This window comes from Hemicordylus capensis, chromosome 13, assembly GCF_027244095.1.
Source record: "Hemicordylus capensis ecotype Gifberg chromosome 13, rHemCap1.1.pri, whole genome shotgun sequence".
NCBI classification, from domain to species: Eukaryota; Metazoa; Chordata; class Lepidosauria; order Squamata; family Cordylidae; genus Hemicordylus; species Hemicordylus capensis.
Window position 1 is genome coordinate 2319434 of NC_069669.1, and position 15123 is coordinate 2334556.

Genomic DNA, 15123 nt, shown 5'->3' on the forward strand with positions numbered 1-15123 from the left:
CTTGTGCACGTGAATTAAAGTGTTGCAGTTATAATGCTGCAAAGAGGATTGTGATTTCCCTTCATACCACCTCAAATGTGTTCCTTTTTCGACAGCGTCGGCTCACACATCTGGTCAGAAATATGGAGAAATCAAGCCATGTACATACATGCATGTGTGAATCAAGACCAAGGTTCACTAGGTCAGAAGAAATGTAATGGCAAAGATGACCCTCTTTTATATTTGTCCAGATTTGAAAGAGATCTCATTTAGTAGCAATTTCATAAAAGTGCTGTTAAGAGAGAGATCTGTCAAACATGGTCTTACAATCTCACTCTCTTGACATTTAAAAGAAACACTTTTTACTGCCAGACAAAGGGAGTTAACTATTTTGTAAGGCCTTTGATTCTCTTGCTTTTAATAGGTGAAGGGCGTCGACAGTTTCCCCTTATATGTGTGCAAATACATAAATGTTGCAAAATCTTAAACTTGCAGGGCAGGTCTGAGAAGGTGTTGCTAAACTGGCTGTAGGGTTTCTCTGTGTGTGCTTTGTTTTTAAATAAAGTGGCTTGATATTTATTTTGATGGTTCACCATCTTAAAAATAAAACTACTCTTGGCTCTGTGTCCTTGGTTTTAGCTTCCCAAGTCCACTCCTTAAAGGCAGCAGGTGTTCACAGCCCCCTTTCCTGTGTTGATTTGGGTAGCTCTTGCTGTGTATTAATATAGCGCTAACATATCTCTGCCCTAGGGAGTTTACAGTCTAACTTTAGATGGGGAAGGAAGGCGACAGAGGAGGGGAATGGGAGTGGATGGTGCTGCATTTATTTAGTTTTTGCTGAGAGCAGGTTTAGCAACAGGTTTCCCCCCCTGCATTTTCTTGCACACCGCTAATTTACTGTCTACTTTTGGAAGTTGAAGCTGTTTTTAAGATCAGCAGTGTTGATTTTAATGCTTAAAATATCTGTACCCTGCCTTTTGTTCTGAAGACCTTCACGGTGGCTAACAATTAAGTGGCAAAACAATTCTGCAACAGCCGCTGAAAATGCAAGACGGCAGAAACCATCTTGGATAGAAAACCAAAGAGGAACAGAGGAATACAAAATTGGCTTCCCAAATCGGCCCGTAAGCCTGCTGGAACTTTGCAGCTTGCTGAAGGGGAAGCAGCAACAAGGCTAAGCCCTCTTTCGAGAGGGCATTTCATGATTGCAGTGCCACCGCTGAAAAGGCCCTGTCTCGTTTCTGCCAGTTGCAACTTAGATGTTGAGGGAATGCAGACCAGGGCCTTAGAATTGATTGGCGCACACACAGACAGGTTCACATGTAACATCTTCAATCTAGACCCCAGTCATACACACCTGTGACCTGAAAAGAGTCTCTTTCTTCCTTCATGACTCACAGCTAGCTTCCAAAGGTGTTTGTTCAGAAGTAAATCACTCTGAGCTCATTGAGGCTTAACCTCAAGGAAATATGCATAGGGTTGTCACACAACCTCTCCAGTTAAAAAGTAACGAGGCCAGTAAAGACTCTTGCCCGAGACTTGTACTCCTGTCAGAGTACACAGTACTGGGTTTGATGGACCAGTGATTTGACTCTGAAGCAACTTCATACCTAGCTTATAAATACCCCTTTCTTAGTGGCTTATGAGGCAAAGCCTTTTCCAGTTGATGAAGTAGAGCTGCATTTGTAAACTGCAGAGTCCGGGGCTTGAACCGGCAATCTTCTGCATGCAAAGCAAGCACTTTGCCACTGAACTATAGACCTTGTTATATAGAGCTGCGGTGTGAATTATTTCATCCTGCAAACATACAAGGCATTATAGTAATAACCTATAGTCACCGTAATTTGCATTGGGTGAAATGTCCCAGTTGTGCCGTAGATTCGTAGAACAATAATAATTCTGATCATCTATTTCCTTGCTTTTCAGGCCAAACCTATTTATGGAGGATGGCTTTTGCTGGCACCAGAAGGCACGGATTTCGACAACCCTGTGCATCGCTCTCGGGTAAGGATGGGTCTTTTTGTTTGGTTGAACCATGAGGGATACTAACTGTGGCTGTGCCCCAGAGGGACTGGTGCTGGGCAAGCTGCATGTGTGCTGGGATTCAGCCACGTACATACAAAGTGCAGAATGTGATATTGCATGTCCTTGTGAATGTCCTTAAGGCTGTGAAAATACATTCAAAAGTGTCTGGGCTTGTAGAAATCTCAGCCACCAGAAAGGTGACTAAATAAGAATTCTAGAAGTTGGCATACAGAGAGCTTCAGTGTCCTACTTACCTCCTTGCTTCTCATGATTAACACCACCAGGATAAATTATATAAATTATTCAAACTACAACAATGGTATGCAGATTTGCTCAGGTTGCAGAACTCTACTTCCAGGATTTCCTGGCTGCAGAATTAACTTACAAACGTAGAGAGAGCCCTGCTGATCAGACCAAAGGCTCTTCTACTCCAATACCTGGACTAGTCCTGTTCCCATAGTGGCCAACCAGATGTTTCCGGGAAGCCCATAATTAGGGCTTGAAGGAAACAGTTTTCCACTGACGGTTTTCTTTAGCATCTAGTATTATGAGGTATACTGCCTCTGAACATGGAAGTTTCATTAGCCATCATGGCTAATAGCTGTGGAGAGATTTATCCTCCGTGAGTTTGTCTGATCCCCAGTGACCCTCATTCTGTTGTGAAGCAGTTAATTCTTTTATTTATTTACTTTAGAATGGTGAACATACAGTCCCCTAGCAGTGGTCGAACATTTGAGGAGGCAGTATAGAAAACAGAGCAAGCCACTAAGCCTCAGACATGTGAAAAGGGCCTAGTGCTTCTGAGTGGGTGGTGGACTGTTCTCCTTGCTTCCCAAGGTGAGGGGAGCAAGCCCCATATTTTTATTTAGTGACTAACCTAGACTCCCTAAAGGGTTTGTTAGAACTAAATAGTGATGCTGAGAGGCAAATTTGGATTTGGGAGTTAATTGTGGATTCACTAGTCTGGTGAAACAGAAGAGTCTGGTTTTAAGCAAAGGATCAGCCTTGAAATTTCTTTGCTACCCCAGGATCTTAATGATGCATTAGCTGATCTTCCACACTTGCAAACGTGGTTGTCAGGTGGCTAATAGTGGCCACTCATCACTTTCTGTCAGCCCCCTGTCTAGCCAGCACAAAGTGAGAAACTCTTCTCCAAGCTCCCAGCACCATTGTAGAGAACTCGGAGGTGGGAAAGGCTTCTTGCTTCTTGCTGAGTAGAAGAAACTGACCATGTCGCTGCTCTCAGTTCTCCAGCACGTTTTGAGAATTTGAGGGCAAAGGATGAGTTAGTCTCTTGCTTCATACCAGGCTTGGGAAACATTGCTTCTTGGTGAGAAAGCTTCTTGCTGCTACTGCTGACCATCTCCAAAGTATAGTGTGAAGTGAAAGACTGAACCTTCTCTCCCCCTCTGTGCATGTGAGAGAGCTTGGAGGAGGTGTTTTTCAATGGGGGCCAGAAACAATGATGGGTTACTTAAGGCTGTAAAAAAAATGTGCAGCCCCCACCCCCTAGGAGCTGGGGAGAGTACCTCTGTTCCAGGACTCTTTCCCTCTCCCTTGGGTAACCTAGAAGGCTGGGAATGAAGCAGGGGTTGGTCTACTCTTTGCAGCTCTTGTCTCAACTATCTAGTTTTGGCACCTCTGGGCGGTTTACAACAAAACAATAAAAACAGATAAAAAGATTAAAAACATTGAAACTACTAAAAACACAATTAAAACAATATCTAATTAAAAGCCTGGGTGAACAAATGTATCTTGACTGCCTTTTAAAAAGTTGTAAATAAGTTGGAGGGGTGTGAGATTAGACGTGTTGGGTGGATAGAAGGAACTGCAAGAGAAGGATGGGTGATCTCCCCCTGCACAAACTGGTTTGGGGGCAGCCTCCCACTTAAATATCCATGTCTTCATTTTTGTTTGTGTGCTTCCTCCCCCCGCCTTGCCCCCCAGAAATGGCAGCGCCGGTTCTTCATCCTCTACGAACATGGCCTCCTCCGCTACGCCTTGGACGAGATGGTGAGTGGCATCTTCTTTCCTCCTGCATCACTGCCATTTTGTATGCTTTTTTGTGGGTTGTCCTCAGGAGAGAGAATGCGTGCGCAGTTGAGGCAGGGCCTGTAAGAGCTGGCAGCCAGTAGAGGGTTCTTTGGATTTGTGAACTAAACAGGATTGATGTGTGTCCTGCTTTTTGTGGGCTTTAGGCTTGGTGTGTGTGTGTGTGTGATTGGTGTGTGTAGTTTAGCAGGGCGGGAGCAGCAGTGGAGAGTGTGCTTCTGCTTCTCCTTCGTGGCCTTTGGGACTGTAAGTGGACGTTTCTTGAACGGAGTTGCTCTTCTCCCCCATGGTGTCAATTTTCCCTAGATTTGTGCCCAGGTGCACCCCTGGTGGTATCATCAAGAAACACAGCTGCAGCCCCCAGACTGGTTAGGGAAGCGAGTTTTAAAAAGAGAGTGGTTGGCTTTTGAAGAGGTCCATAGGTCTGTTGCCTTCCTTAACTACCTTTTTGAGAAACTGGCCCCTACCCCCAGTACAGCCCTTGGTGTGATTTATTCTTCTTCCAAGGAGTTTCCAGATGCATGCTCAATGCCTTGCAAGAGATGGCGGCCGGAGCGGGGGGCATCAGATGTTCATGTGGTTGGTGAGACATCTTATGAAGGGTGCCATTTTATTCTTAATTAGATTTCTCTTCCACCCATCTTCTAAAGGGCTTTGGGGCTTCTCTACACAGTCAGGAATTGCAGCATTCCCAGTTGAACCAAGACCGAGCTTATGTGCACAGACGCTTCTCATTCAGACCTTCTACCAAATGTGTAGAGGTCTGGGGCTGGAGCCTGTGGGCACATTTGCTTTGGAGATGGCCCTGATTCCCCTCCACATGTTAGTGAAAAGAACTTGTGAAAGAGCCTCTGGCACTGGTTATTGGAACAGAGTCTAAAACATCAAAGTCCTAGTCTTGTCTGTCCAGGGTTCTTTTCTTCAGGGTCTGCCTGCCTTTTACTCTTCTTTTGAGATCAGCTCTCTGAGGAATTCCCCTTTGAGAGAGAGAAATAGCATGTGTCTCTAGAACAGAAGGAGAAACTGTTGAGGGGAGGGATGGCATAGATTGGAGAGTTCTCAAGGGATGTGTCTTCATCTGGCCCAATAACTGGTCCTTCTCTGAAGGGATTGACAAAGGTAAATTTTTTGCCCACCCAGGTTCTCCGGTATCCTTCTGCCTCCCCCTGCCCCCACCATGATGTAAGATTATTTTTGGTTCTTGTGAGAATTTCAGTCCCCTGCTGTTCTTGAGAACAGGGCATTTCTATTTTGATGCCCAGGGAAAATAGGTCAGCCTGGAGTTGGTTCTCCCTCCTACCTAGCAAAGGAACTGGTTTGCTCAGCTTAGCAGGAGAATTCAGGGAAATCTGCCACTGTTCCTACTCTCAGTAGAGTTGCTGCTGGCAGGGGTGTCTTTTTTCTCTGAAGGCTGCTGTCATTGGTGGGAACCCATGTGCACTGACTTGGCAGTGTTGATCCTCTAATTATGACTGGGTGGTGCAAAAAGTGCCTGTATATTTGCAGGAGCCCTCTGGGGAGGGGGGATCCTTAGCATCCTGTATTTCTTGACCTTGTTCTCACTGAGCTTGTAGAGTAGACTTCTGTCTAGACTGTACCAGTTCAGACTGCAGCTGTGAGGACTAGCCTGGTGGAATGTTCCTCCATGAAAACAATATTCCTACACACAATATCAGGAGGAAGCCTAGGCTGGAACTGGTTTTCCATGTGGAGGGAAATCCTTTTGGTATGGAGGAGTCTTATGAGCCCCTTCCTGCAGTCCAAAACGGCACGGTCCAGACAATGAGGCCTTCATGTGGAATGACGAGTTTTTGTGTCCTTGGACCTCAGGCTTATCTTCTGTAGGACGCTGAACTTGTAGTCTGTTGAAGACAGAGATGTTAATAAATGGTTTCTGATGACCTCCGACAGAAGAGCACATCCACTTGAGAGGTGTCAGGATTTAGTATTGTTTCAATACAACGTTGATACCCTCTATTAGAATTTATGTTGGTGTTTGTGGTGGGACCTGGCATAGTGGCTAGGAGCCAAGGAGCCCATCCGTCAGCTCTTGCCCCAGCCTTTTCACCTGTAATTTATTTATTTTATTTTATTTATATACCATCTGACTCCAAAGGCTCTAGGTGGTTCACAAAAATAAATATAATCAAAACAAAACAGCTATTAAAACAACAATTTAAAACTATTTAAAGCATCCAAAAATTACTAAAAGCCAGGCTAAAAAAAAAGTCTTAAGGGCATTTTAAAAGGCTGGTAAAGATGCTAAACCACAAATATCTATAGGGAGCGCACTCCACAGCCCAGGAACGACTACAGAGTAGGCCAGCTCCTGAGTCACCGCCAGACAAGCTGGCGGCATCAGGAGATGGACCTCTCTTGATGACCTTAATATCTGGTGGGTATCATGCAAAAGGAGGTGCTCTCCCAGGTAACTCGGTCCTAAGCCGTTTAGGGCTTTAAAGGAATGTATTTTCTAGCACTTTTTATTTTGCCCCAAAACCTATTGGCAGCCAATGCAGTTGATTTAAGACAGGCATCATATGGTCTCTTCAAGAAACTCCGGAGACCAATCTAGCCACTGCATTTTGGACCAATTGAAGTTTCCAAACTGCTTACAAAGGCACCCCCACGTAGAACACATTGCAGTAGTCACGCATAGAGGTAATAGTGGGGTAGTAATACTGAGCCTGGTTTGCAGAGTGCTTGTGAGGATTATGGAGATCATGCATGCAGAATGCCTTGAAAGAGTTCCTCCTTTTGTCTTATCAGACTCTTGATGAGCGTCAGGTGATGCACATTCATGAATGTGGTCTGGGCAACCAGGCTGTCAAAGGCTTCTTTACACAGCTGCAAAAATAGTTATGACCCTTTTGGCTTCGGTAGGGTAGGGGTTCCCAGCCATGAGCCATTGTAGTTTTGCCAGAACCTAAGGGGTATACTCGTGGGTCAAATGGGCCGTAACCCAAAATTTGGCTTAAAATAAGCCAAATCTGGTGGCTGTTGTAGTCCATCAGCAACTGAGATCCCAAGATTGGAAACCCTTGCTCTAGAACACACATAGGCATGTCTTGGGGGTGGTGAGTTCATGGGGGTCTCCTCTGTCTCCCTTGCTGTTCTTTTTCCACTGCAGACCCCAAAGGAGCTGCTTTTTGGCTCCCTATGAAAACAAACTATTGAATTTGCAAAACTGTTGCTCTTGTTACTGCTGAAACTTCATCCAAATCCTCTTAATTATCTTGGCCCAGTGCTGTATACCTTTCTGTCCCCATCTCCCAGCAACTTGGCTGCTTTTGCTGTAATAATATTTCCTGAAGTGACAATGGAAGACTGCTTGGTGACGGTTTGGAGAAGAGAGTTAGGCAAAATCTCTAGAAGGCCTAAGGGTGAAGATGCTGAAAATTGGTAGGATGTTGGGGAAGGCATGGCCCTCAACAAACCAATGTTGGCATTGGGGTTGACATCACTGGATGGCTTTCACGGGCCCAAAGCCATCAGAAGGGCCACTGCAGTTTCCAAGACCAGCTCTCTGTCAAACCCTCCCATTTCAACCTCCAACAATCCTATGAGGTAGGCTAGGCTGAGAGATTACTGTCTCAAAGTCACCTAGTGAGCTAGGGAATATTTGCCCAAGGTAAACGTCTTCCATGGCATGAGCTTCCATCACCAAGTGGGGATTTTAGTTCAGGGGTCTCCCGTTCTAGTCCAGCACTTTAACCGGCACACAGTGTTGTTTCTTCCCTGTGTAGCCCTGGGATATCTGCTGTCTTTCCAGAGCAGGTCTTTGTACATTGGGCATAATCTGAAGTGTGGGGAGCATCTATAGAGAGGTGCCTTTTGATGGCAGCTCTGGAATATGCCTTGACCTTTGGAGGTCTGTCAGAGATTGAACTGGGGCATTTTCTGGAGTGTACAAAGGCATTCTGACTTGAGTCTCGGTGAGCTAAACAACCTCTGTGGTGGGCTATACCACTTCAGACTGCAGGTGAATGAACATTTTTCCGTACCAAAATTAATCCATGCTTATAATGTTCTATGTTGGAGAGAAAGGTGGTAGCTCAGCCCCTCTCTCCCTGATGCACCAGTTTTTGATGCACAAGGAATCTTTCGTAGTCTGAAGGTGGTACAGCCCAGGCACAAGTTTATCAGCTTGGTGAGAACCAAGCCGAAATCGGGTATAGACCAGAAATGAACACAATCTGTTCATGGAAGAGGTCTTTGATCCAATGGAGGCCATGCTAGAGGGAGCTTTGTGTCTGTCAAACACAAATCAGATTGTTAATTTTCCCCCCTCCAACATTCTTGGCTTGCAGCCCTCTCGCCCGCCCTCATTTGCTGCCTCTCTTACTCTGTGCATGGAAAGGCCCCGTGTTTAAGCTGTTGGAGCTGGGTCAACTAGAAAAAGAATTGGGTGTGTAAATTTGCTGGTTGGAAGGGCTTCTAACAGCTTGGGATATTCTCTGTGCTGTATTGCTGGGAAAACAGCCCTGTGTGTGTAATACACAGGGCACAGAGGTCAATCCACAGTCCTCCCCAGGCGGACAGGAATTCAAGAGGAAACGATGGAAAAAGTCAATGACTGGGAAGTAAAGGAAATGCATATTTTCTCTTTGCTTTTGCACCTCGCGGGTGTGAGTCAACCTATGCCCAAGCTAGGCCTGTAATGTTTAATCATTCTGATTAATCAGTTAACAAACTTGTAATCATCTAAAAGGTGCCCCAACTAATTGGTTCACAGATTTATTTCATTTCATTTATTTTACATTTTATATCTCGCTCTTTCTCCAAGGAGCCCAGAGCGGTGTACTACATACTTCAGTTTCTCCTCACAACAACCCTGTGAAGTAGGTTAGGCTGAGAGAGAAGTGACTGGCCCAGAGTCACCCAGCTAGTATCATGAGGCTGAATAGGGATTTGAACTTGGGTCTCCCCGGTCCTAGTCCAGCACTCTAACCACTACACCATGCTAGCTCTCTTTTTTGGGGTGGTGGGGAAGAGGAGCTATTAACTCTGAGTCCTTCACAGGTACTTCAACACTCTTCTTTTTCTCTGGATTGAACCAGGGAATGTTTGAGAGCAAAAAAGGGCTGACAGTGTCCCAATTAATGACTCACCCCACCTGTATGTGATAATAAACAGGTGCCCAATCAGCAGGGCAGAGGCTGCTTACTTACTTCCCTATTTCTTCCTCTCTGGAGCTGAAAAGGCAGCATAAAAACAGTTGTTTTAGAATAAAGAAGCCCCTCTAATGCCATCAGTGAGAAAAGGGTAAGAATCTTGAGGGCTGTTTTTTGCAAAAAAACCTAAATATACTGTAGGCATTCTGACAATAGCTTATGAGTTGCCATAGGCTACATGTGGTTTGTATGTAATTTGTTCCCAGTAATTGTGGCTGCAGATGATGGGAGTTGTAGTCCGGCAACATCGGGGGGGCCCAAGGTTGGATGCCCCTATTCCGTAGCACATGGACTGATCCTGTTTGTCCCATGTGAAGTTTTCACCCACTTGACCATCTTCATCAGGTTTGCCCTTAGGATTGGGAACCCCTGATTATTTTTTATTTACATTTTATATCCCGCTCTTCCTCCAAGGAGCCCAGAGTACTACATACTTAGGTTTCTTTCTCACAACAACCCTGTGAAGTAGGTTAGGCTGAGAGAAAAGTGACTGGCCCAGAGTCACCCAGCAAGTATCATGGCTGAATGGAGATTTGAACTTGGGTCTACCTGGTCCTAGTTCAGCACTCTAGCCACTGCACCATGCTGGCTCTTTATGAAAGACATTATTTTTAAAATGAGTACTTCTTAAGAAATGGCAAGAAATGATGATATCATTTTTATCATCTTAGAAATTATCAAATCTTCTATCCAGTTAATTGGGAGCCCCCTTTTTTAGTTTAAATGTTTTATTTATATTCTACAGTGTATAACAATGTTGATTTTAAAACGTGTAATTATTAGTATAAATCCACATATTAAAAGAACATATCCCAGACGAAACTGTCATGGTAGATTTAAAAAAAATTAAGTAACAGATGATCGGCATTTACCAACGCAAACGCACACCTCTATAAAAGGCACCCTATTAGCTACATCACAGGAGGCCAAGCTGTGGCTCTCCAGCTGTTGGACTACAACTCCCATGATTCCCTTTCATAAGTTGTTGCACCTGGGGATTTGTATGGATGGGAGTTGTAGTCAGACAACAGCGAGTAGTCCAGTTGTAGTCACCACTAATAGGCAGGTTGGCCCACCCTATTAATGGCCATCAGAGCTAAAGAACATGAGAAACAGAAGTTGGGGATGATGATATTTCCCACATATACCAACAAGAAACTATAAGATCCCCACCAAACTATACACTAACCATGCGATAAAGAGAAAGCATCAACTGAATCAAGGTAGTTCTATAATCGGAAGATATTTACAATCTAAGATAAGACAAAACATGAATGATTGAAAATCATATCTCTGAAACTAAATATATAGCTTAGGAGGAATGCTTAAGTCCATTGTATGGAGAACGATGCAATCCGAAACAAACATGTCCACACATCCACAACAGTTACTCGGTGACCTCCATTTTGATGTAGGTCTTTCTCAGGTGGAGAATGATCTTAAAAAGTAACAACACTGATCCACCTGCTCCAAAGTCTAATCTTCGGAGAGATCTAAAACTCAATTGTTATCTAGGTTTTAATCATTTTCCAGTGAGCATGCCTTGCAAATTTCCCCCCAATATAAGGGTACCACCTCTACTACTTCTGGGAAATTCACTAAGAGAACCAATTTCTTATAAGGTTCCTTTGCTGTAAAGTTTTAATACTGTGTTGCCGTTTATGTCTTCTCTGGTTGTGCGCCAGTTGATGTATTGGGTGTAAACTGCTCTGAGCCCCCTAGCTGGGCCGAAGGTGCAGGGTAGATGCACCTTAATCAGCGTCAAGTTCTTAGCCCATTTGAGGGGCACCTAGTAGGACTCGGCTCTATCACTAACTGGGTACCTTCTGGAAGGATTTCTTGATGGGGTTGAGAGACGGGACAGACATTATGTCTCAGGACAAAGGGCCTCTTATCGGGCACCCTTGGAATTCTGGGGGTGGGGTGACTAATGGGGAGAGCCACAAGGAAGGATCAGGCAGTTCTTGGGACTGCCTCTCGGCTGCTGGATGTCCTTAGCCTGACACAAAGGGGATTTTATTTGCAGAACAGACACTCCTAGGTCAACCCCCAAATCTGTTACCACACATGTTCCAAAGAACAGGGAGATCTTTAATCCCCACTGGGGGTTTAGCTGTTAATGCCTGCTCCAGAAACGTTTCTCTGGACCTCAGTGCAGACCATTCTTGAAGGAGATGGATGGCCTCGAGGGAAGGGGGAGGGTTCGGGATGCACTGATCTCTCTTCTGTGGGGCTTGCTTAAATGTTCCCGGGAGAGGAAAGGATGGGCAGGCTTATGGCAGAGGGCCAGAGGGCTCCTGACCACTTGTTCCACGGCTTCTTCTGGGTAATTGCGGAAGGTTCCCTAGAAGGAGGCTGCCACCCGTGCAGGATTTGCTAGAAGGCAGGCTACGAAGTCTGTTGCTCTACCCCACCCCCAGTCCTGCACCATTGCAGTCCAGATCCTCTGCCCAAAATGCTTGGTGAAAATTATTTTCTACAAAAATATCTTGCGAGTGTCTCTTCTTCCTGTACCATTTTGCTAGCATGGGCAGGAGAAGTGCCACTGGAAAGCTGAAAGGGAGGGAAAGGTAACAGGCTCTGCCACGACTTGCCTTGTGCCAGGTGCTTTGTTTCTCGGCCTCAGTGTTCCTCATCTGTAAAATAGGTGTATTAATTTTTCCTTCTCCCAGGTCTCAGTGCAGCTCTGCTGGCCAGTTTTTTGTAGTAGGATCCAGATCTATACTAGCCTAGGAAGCTGCCTTCTACTGAATCAGACCATTGGTCCATCTAGCGTAGTATTGTCTATACCGGGGTGCCCAACCTTTTAAAACAAGTGTACCACTTCTGCTCCAGACCTTCAACTCGGGTACCTCCATGGAGGGAGAGAGAGAAAGAGAGAGTATATATAAATTTAAATAAATAAATAAATAAGCGTGCTCTCGCTCTCGCTCTCACTCACTTGCACTCTTCAATGTTATAGTTGGGGAGACAGGCTACTATTCCAGTCACTGGCTTACATCCAGACTAAATTACTCATGAATACACCCATAGAAATTAATGGGACAAGTGAACATGTATAATTAGTTTTAATTGGACTGTATATGAGTAACTTAATCTGGATGTAAACCCGTCTCTTAAATGCAACATTTAAATTTCTGTGTATGTGCTTATCTATATGAGTGCAATGGCTATTTATATATCGCTTTTCAACAGAAGTTCCCAAAGTGGTTTACATAGAAATAAACAAACAAACAAACAAATAAAGCAAATCAAATGGCTTCCTGTCCCCAAAGACTCGTAATCTAAAAAAGAAACATATGATAGACATCAGCAACAGCCACTGGAGGGATAGGAAGCTGCCATATACTGAGTCAGACCATTGGTCCATCTAGCTGAGTATTTTCTACACAGTGGCTATTGGCCACTGTGGCTGGGGATTATGGGAGTTGTAATCCAAACACAGCTGGGGTGGGGGGCTAAATTGAGCAGGGCTGCCCTAATGGCTTCCAGCTCTGACCCTTGAGCTACCAGGGTTGGGGAAAGGATGGCAAGAACAGCAGAAAATGTGCACCGGGCAAGCACCTCCTTCGTGCAACTCAGTTCAACATTCACATCACGGCACGTACATGGTACCACCGGGGACTCTTCGAAATACTGCCGTTTGGGAGCTCCTGGTCTATGCAGCCAGGCAGCAGCTTCTCCAAGGCTGCAGGTAGGAGGGTTTCTCAGCCCTGTCTGGCGATACCAAGCAGGGAACTTGGGACTTTCTGCGTGCAAGCAGGCAGGTGCTCTTCCCAGAGCAGCCCCAGCCACTCAGGAGAATACCTTAATTCAGATGTAGATCTAGGATTGTGTATAGAAGTTATCCCAGTGTATGCCTCAGGGAGTAAGTCACTGGCTCTGCCCCCGAGCCCCCATGTTGAATCTGGCTCCACCACTGGTTTGCATTGGCTCCAGTTGAAGGCGTCCCGTTGCAGTCCTGGTAGAGCATCTCCCGCAAGCCTGCAGTTTGCACCTGATGGTGACTGGACAGGGAGTGGAGCCTATCTCAGAGCTTGGGAGTGGAGGAGGAGGAGGTGGTTCTTGAGATGTCCTGGTCACCGGGCCTTTAGCACTTGGAAGGCTACGACCTGCTTCTCCAATGAGCCTGGAAACAAATAGGCAACCGGCGAAGTGGATAGAAGATGGGAGTTTTATGGTGTTATTGACAGCCCAAAGACCAACACACGGCATCATGTTATTCTCATTGGTACCGCTTTGAAAGTGAAATTGCCAAGTAGGGGGGTGCGAATGACCATTTGATGCAAGAGACATGTTTCCCAGTTCCACATTGAATGAGGCCAGAGACCCAGGACCAATGTTCTCTCTGGGTTTTTTTCATCGGTGTGTGGAATGCGTTTTGTTCTGGGTGGTAGTATCAAAGCACTGTGTTCAAAGCACATGCATTCAGAGTGGGGCCTTACTGATTAAACCTGAGCAGGATCTAAAATTAACTGAGCGGACATTAAAAAAAAATGCATGAGCGCACACCTTAGCTGGAACACTTCCCAGGACTAGTATTCCCTCTAACAGGGATTCCCAGATGTTGACTACAACTCCCAGCATCCCCAGCTGCAATGTGCTCTGGCTGGGGATTATGGGAGTTGTAATCAACAACTTCTGGGAATCCCTGTTGGAGGGAACACTGCTCAGGACTGCCGAAAAATCTGTCTTCTTCCACCTTGAAAAGTGGTGGCTATCCCAGCAAGTTGTCTCGATGTGTTGGCTTTACTGCAGTTGGGGTCAAGTGGGCGGGAATGCATCCCTCTCTTACGGCACATGCCTTCCAAAAAGGATTTAGCAGGAGCTTAAGGGCTGCATCGATGCTGTGGGTCTAGAGGTCATCTCCTCCAGATTTATTAGCCAGCTGCAGAGATTGGCTGCAGGTTGCGTGTGTGGTGGTGGTGGTGGTCAGTGACGCACTCGGCCGGGAACAGGGTCGACACTATCTCTGCTGCTGCTGCGAATCCTCCCTTATAGACATGATGGAACTGTCTGTTCTTTCAAACTGTCCAAACGTTACTGTCATTTATTTGGGGTGTTGAAATTTGTTCGCAAAATGTATTCCTTCTGGAAAAAGCTTGCGCATGGGGGGAGGCTTGGCCATACACTGCGGATCCTCTTACAATCTCTTACTGGTTGATTTGTTTTACTGTAAGGTATTCAAAGCAGCTCATGTATGTGGAGTTGCCAGGTTCCAACCTAGAGGTTGCTCCTGTGCTGTTCTCAGTTTCCACCAGAGCAGCAGGAGGTTAGCACCAGGGTCTCCCACCCATTCCTTCCCACGTCCTGCTGCCTGCCCTCTCGCCTCCTTCCTGTGCAACAGCAAATTAGAAGCAGTAGGCTAACGAAGAGAAGGTGAGCCAGCAGCTCCCTTCTTTGGAGGCCAGCCTCTTAGCCACCGTGCTACATGGACTCACATTCTGCAGCTGAACCGTGCGGAATGAGCACCGCTGCAAATCAATCAAGTTATTAGCTTGGCCAGAGATGTTTGCTGTCTGCCAGAGGTCAAGCCTTGGACTGGTCATATGTGGGAGGCATGTCTTGAAATCATTGTTGGATTTATCTTATGGTTGGGTTTGCCTTAAAGCAAGGGTTCCCGACCTGTGGTATCCCAGATGTTGCTGAACTACAACTCCCAGCATTCCTAGCCACAATGAACTGTAGCTGGGGATGGTGGGAGTTGTAGCTCCGCCACATGTGGAGAACCACAGGCCGGGAGCCCCCGTCTTAAAGCATTAACTTCGTTAGAAGAAGAAGAAAGATACGTCCACATTTATGCCAGTGACAAGAACAAATGAAACTGTGTTAATGTGAAATGAAGACATCGGCTTGGAAAAGGATTCTCTTCTTGAGTCCAAGCCTTCATAGC

At 45.7% G+C, this 15123-nt stretch overlaps 1 protein-coding gene across 11 annotated transcripts in view; it reads left to right on the plus strand.

The window, feature by feature from the left end:
• The window catches only part of MPRIP (myosin phosphatase Rho interacting protein), a 128180-nt gene that overhangs the window by 20834 nt on the left and 92223 nt on the right, over nucleotides 1-15123 (plus strand). For all 11 annotated transcript variants that reach the window (XM_053276125.1, XM_053276123.1, XM_053276129.1 and 8 more), the window contains exons 2-3: nucleotides 1906-1983; nucleotides 3952-4017. In XM_053276125.1, the coding sequence (XP_053132100.1) occupies nucleotides 1906-1983; nucleotides 3952-4017 (144 nt within the window). The remainder of the gene's footprint in view (nucleotides 1-1905; nucleotides 1984-3951; nucleotides 4018-15123) is intronic.